General features: G+C 42.8%; 1 protein-coding gene across 1 annotated transcript in view; it reads left to right on the top strand.

Moving 5' to 3' along the window:
* Window positions 1–736: 736 nt before the first annotated feature.
* Window positions 737–5610, top strand: part of stx12 (syntaxin 12) — a gene marked incomplete in the record, with an annotated part of 18626 nt that continues 13752 nt past the window's right edge. The window contains 4 exon segments of the mRNA XM_037693574.1: window positions 737–868; window positions 1436–1575; window positions 2109–2178; window positions 2370–2469. Coding sequence (XP_037549502.1) covers window positions 1479–1575; window positions 2109–2178; window positions 2370–2469 — 267 coding nt within the window.

The raw sequence follows: 5610 nt of genomic DNA, 5'->3' as shown, positions 1-5610 counted from the left end.
TGATGTGATGTGATGATGTGAATCCTGGACTGTGCCTTCGTTGTTTTCTGAGCAGATATTTCATTCTATTTTACTGCTGAAATGACCACACGTGCATTTTAGGACCTGTAGAAGGTGTGGAGACCTACTGGAGATATATCACTCCATGGAGGCTGGAAGACCCAGGTCCCAGTTAATCTTGACAGACTTTAGAAGCGGGCACTCGTGAGACTGGCCACCTGCACAGTAACTGTAAGCATAGCGTTTGTCTCACCCCGTGGGACCCATCGTCCCAGTCATGTGTCCACCCAGAGGCGCTTCTGAAGCAGTGCAGTAGCTAGGCATTATTTGTAGCCCGGGTGACAAAGCGGGTGTCCGTGTAGGCGGAGTTTGCTCTTCATGCAAGCTGCGTATCAGCCAGCGAGCGGCTACAGCTTGTGCCAACTGGTACGATAGTAATTAAAACAACAACAACAACAATGAATATATATAGTATTCTCCTGAAGTGTGAGTTTATCAGGTGATATTTAGTTAATTTATGTTTCTATTCAATCTTCTTTTGGAATAAAGCTCCTTCTTTTCCCCGCTCGTTATCATTTCCACCCGGATTGTCGACCGGCTGACAGAAAAGAATTCCGCCACAGTGTCGAACCTGTCAATTACGTCATACCAAACCTCCTGAACTGGGTGTGTTTGTCAAATCTGATTGGAGGATGAAAGAGAAGGGCGTAATCCTCTAGTGTGATTGGCTGACATGTTCAGCCCGCGTCAGGTGATTGGTCGGTCGTTTTAGCCGTACTCTGAACTTAGCTAACGCCATGTAGCATCAACCCCGGCTGCAAGACGAAACTTATCTATTCGTACCTCTTTTCAGCAGATTAATAAATAAGCAAGTATCAGATGCAACTAAGTGTTTTATTTTATACTGTATTGTATTCATATTCTTGATGCGTGCCTTTGATGTGTTTAATATATCGTTAGAAAAAGAAAAACGCTAATGTTAGTATCATTTAGCTGTGATGTAGCTAAACGGAACATTAGCTTCTCTGTTTAGTAAATCGTATAATTTTGTTTACTGAAAGCCAGTCGAGCTAAATGACCAAAAATTAGGGCTCTTAATGTTCCATTTTACTACCCGACTGCTTTTACTTTTGTCACGAATCAAAGTTTGAACAAGCTACAATTAGCGTTAGCATGCTAATCTGTTTATCAAGTGGTGTTCAAATGTGTAAGCGTGCTGTCTTTATTAATAATCCAGTAATAAATCTCACCACTCGGAGCTGAAAGGTAGCTTTCTGTCACAAAGTCCAACTAGTCTGACATAAACCTTTTGTCTGTTTCCGGTGTCAGGGTGGTATTTCAGTAGAGTTATGGGATAATAGGCCTGGACGTTGCGTGTTGTCAGGCCACAGCTGAACTTGTTTACAGTGTGTACTGTTTCTTTGTTTGTTTACAGAGTTCCAGTTAAACGTGTCAGGAAGCAGCACTTTGTCTCCAACATGTCTTATGGCAACGCAGAGTTCCGCCCTGTCCCCAGGGACTTCAGCTCCCTCATTCAGACCTGCACCTCCAACATCCAGAGGATCACACAGAACAGTGCGTTACCAGGATTATTGCTTCTGTTTTCTGATGAAACCAAAGCCCTCATGTTACTCATGTGATCGTGCTGCATACCGTTGCTCTCCACTTCGCTGTGCTGTTTAATAAAGAAAATACTAATCCTTACCGTCTTTAGTACCTCTGTATTCAGAGTGTTTTTATTTTATTTTTGTAGCAGTTGCTTGATGTTCATTGACGGGTTGTGTTGGATTCAACAACTCCAACAATCCAGGGCCACTATCCTGCATGTATTTGTTGTTTCTTGCACCGTTTCCTCTTCAGCATGTCTTCTTGTTCTGCAGCAGCCCATTAATCACCCACTTATTCAAACCAGGTAGCTTGTCCGGTGGCTCTGTATCGAGCTTTGGTTAACTTGGTATGTCCGTCACTACATAGTGAACACAAGATACTCATAGGTAGTCTTCTGTGGTGTGAAATTTGTTGGTTTGTTCTTTTTTATTGTGGCAACAGGAAAGCTCTGCCATGATCCAAACATGTTTTTAAGACTTCTTATTCAATTTTCTTGACAGCTGCTCAGATCAAGACCATGGTTAGCCATCTGGGAACCAGCCAGGACAGCAGTGAACTTCAAGATCGTCTGTATGTTGAACTATTCCAAATGCTCTATCTGACAAAACACAGATTAGTTACCTCATTCTGACACTCGCAGAAAATCCAGGGCTAATTAAGTTTAGATTTATTGTTAAATTGAACCAATTTTATTTGCATGGACTAACATTCTGTTCTTGTTTCTGTGGTTGGGTTGATTTATTCACTCATTGCGTTTACAGGCAGCAGATACAGCACTACACTAACCAACTCGCAAAAGAAACCAACAATCACCTGAAGGAGTTGGGCTCAATCCCTCTGCCCTTATCCCCCTCAGAACAGGTCAGTGCATTTGTTGATGACGCCTGCGTAGAGCTTTAAACCTGTTTTTACATGCAGTGAAGAAGGGCAGCGTTGTTTTTCGAAAGGTGCATTGAAGATCTTTTGAAAATATATTCATTAGATCTGATGATCTCACCTACAAACCTGCTGTATGCATCATTCGAATAAGGAAACTAAGGACTAGCAGTGTTGCAAAGATGGTTTAAAAATCACCTCTGTACAACAGTTCTGACTCATTAACACATGAAGAAAGTGGGAGTAAAATGTCTGCATGTTGTAGAGGATGATGAGCGTTTAGTCACTGTCACAAAGGCAACTTAGTTTCAGAAAATCAAGCTGAGAAGTGGTCCTCTGTCTGCCATTTTATTTTACAGACATAAAATATTTTACATTGCCATCAAAGTCTATTGCAACAAATCGGTAGTTGGTGTAAGGAGGAGGTGGAAGAGAGTCTGGAGAGGTGGTGGTATGAAATGTAAGTCAGTAGACGTCTGACAGAATCCATGTGTGAATGAGAGGTAGACATGTGTAAGAGTGAAGCTGAGGGGAGCAGAGGTGTTGAAGGTGGACGAGTTAAAGAACCTGAGGTCAACCATCCAGCACAGACACACAGGACAGTGGAGGGAGACAGGTGTGGAGCTGGTTTGTGATAGAACTGTGAGCCTGAGGGGGAAGGTTTACAAGATGAAGACGGTAGGACTAAGAACGAGGCAGGCGTGCAGAGCTGCACGTGATGACGATGTTAATGGGATCTCTAACTGCACATATTGGCCTTAAAATGTAATTTCTCTGTTCTACTAAAAGTTGTTGTTGGTAACACATGAAAACTCTGAATTACTAAAAAATAATGTTTATGACATTTTTCACCTGAGGGCGTCTTCGTTATTTTACCAGAGCAATGCATTCTGGGGCGATGATGTACATCGGTTGTAGTGGAGACTAAAGCACAAGAAGTCACGGCTAAAAAGTTATAACGTGACAATAAAGTTATTGTTTGAATTAATTGTCCTTATGCACAATATATGGGTCGAAAAGATCAAACATGAGCAATCAATCCATCAATCATCTTTTACCCGCTTCTTCCTTTTTGGGTCGCGGGGGTCACTGGTGCCCATGTCCAGCAGTCACTGTGTGAGAGGTGGGGGACACCCTGGACAGGTCCAGTCCATCACAGGGACACATGGAGACAATAATAATAAGTGCTATGTGTTGTCATCATTGTATGTTCCCATACAATGATTATATTGGTTCTCTGCATTTAACCCATCACGCCTGGGATACACCAGGTGGAGCAGTGGGCAGCTATGCAAGCGCCCGGGGAGCAATTAGGGATTAGGTGTCTTGCTCAGAGACACCACGACATGTGAGAATGGCTGGGGATCGAACCTGGGACTTTTGGGACCTGAGTCGGCTGCCCACCCTCTACCCCATGAGAGGTTCTGAGTCGATGAACCACATTTACAGTTAAAAGTAACAGATTATGATGAGTGATACACATAACCTCATTTAAATGAGTACAGTAGTCCCTCGCTACTTTATGGTTCTCTGTATCACAGATTTTCAAAGTAAGATTGGACATGACACAGTTGACTGACTGATGGATGAGCCATGGGTTGTTTATTTAAAATAAATTATTTTAAATGTTTTTGTACCAATTCAATTCAGTTTATTTACAGTGAGGAAAATAAGTATTTGAACACCCTGCGACTTTGCAAGTTCTCCCACTTAGAAATCATGGAGGGGTCTGAAATTTTCATCTTAGGTGCATGTCAACTGTGAGAGACATCATCTAACAAAAAATCTGTAAATCACAATGTATGATTTTTAAATAATTTATTTGTGTGTTACTGCTGCAAATAAGTATTTGAACACCTGCCAATCAGCAACAGTTCTGGCCCTCAAAGACCTGTTAGTCCTCCTCTATAACGTCCACCTCCACTCCACTGATTATTCTAAATTAGAAACACCTGTTTGAGGTCGTTAGCTGCATAAAGACACCTGTCCACCCCACACAGTCAGTAAGACTCCAACTACTAACATGGCTGAGACCAAAGAGCTGTCCAAAGACTCCAGAGACAAAACTGTAGACCTCCACAAGGCTGGAAAGGGCTACGAGGCAATTGCCAAGCAGCTTGGTGAAGAAAGATCAACTGTTGGAGCAATTATTAGAAAATGGAAGAAGCTAAACTTGACTGTCAATCTCCCTCGGACTGGGGCTCCATGCAAGATTTCACCTGGTGGCGTATCGATGATCCTAAGAAAGGTGAGGAATCAACCCAGAACTACACAGAGGAGCTGGTCAGTGACCTGAAGAGAGCTGGCACCACTGTTTCCATGGTTACTGTGGGTAATACACTAAGACGTCATAGTTTAAAATCATGCATGGCACGGAAGGTTCCCCTGCTTAAATCAGCACACGTCCAGACCCGTCTTAAGTTTGACCATGACCATTTGGATGATCCAGAGGAGTCATGGGAGAAAGTTCTGTGGTCAGATGAGACCAAAATAGAACTTGTTGGTCTTAACTCCACTCGCCGTGTTTGGAGGACGAAGAATGATGAGTACCATCCCAAAAACACCATCCCTACTGTGAAGCATGGGGGTGGATGCATCATGCTTTGGGGGTGTTTTTCTGCACAAAAGACAGGACGACTGCACTGTATTAAAGAGAGGATGACCAGGGCCACGTATTGTGAGGTTTTGGGGAACAACCTCCTTCCCTCAGTGAGAGCATTGAAGATGGGTCATGGCTGGATCTTCCAACATGACAATGACCTGAAGCACACAGCCAGGAGAACCAAGGAGTGGCTCCGTAAGAAGCATATCAAGGTTCTGGAGTGGCCTAGCCAGTCTCCAGACCTAAACCCTATAGAAAATCTTTGGAGGGAGTTCAAACTCCGTGTTTCTCAGCGACAGCCCAGAAACCTGGCAGATCTAGAGAAGATCTGTGGAGGAATGGACCAAAATCTCTGCTGCAGTAAATCTGGTGAAACACTACAGGAAACCTTTGACCTCTGGAACTGCAAACAAACACTACTGTACCAAATATTAACATTGATTTTTACTGGTGTTCAAATACTTATTTATAGTAGTAACACACAAATAAATTATTAAAAATTCATATACTGTGATTTCTGTTTT

This window comes from Nematolebias whitei, chromosome 19 (genome assembly GCF_014905685.2).
Source record: "Nematolebias whitei isolate Nwh7 chromosome 19, NemWhi1, whole genome shotgun sequence".
NCBI classification, from domain to species: Eukaryota; Metazoa; Chordata; class Actinopteri; order Cyprinodontiformes; family Rivulidae; genus Nematolebias; species Nematolebias whitei.
The sequence above is the reverse complement of the archived record's forward strand: the minus strand, read 5'-3'. Positions and strand labels throughout refer to the sequence as shown.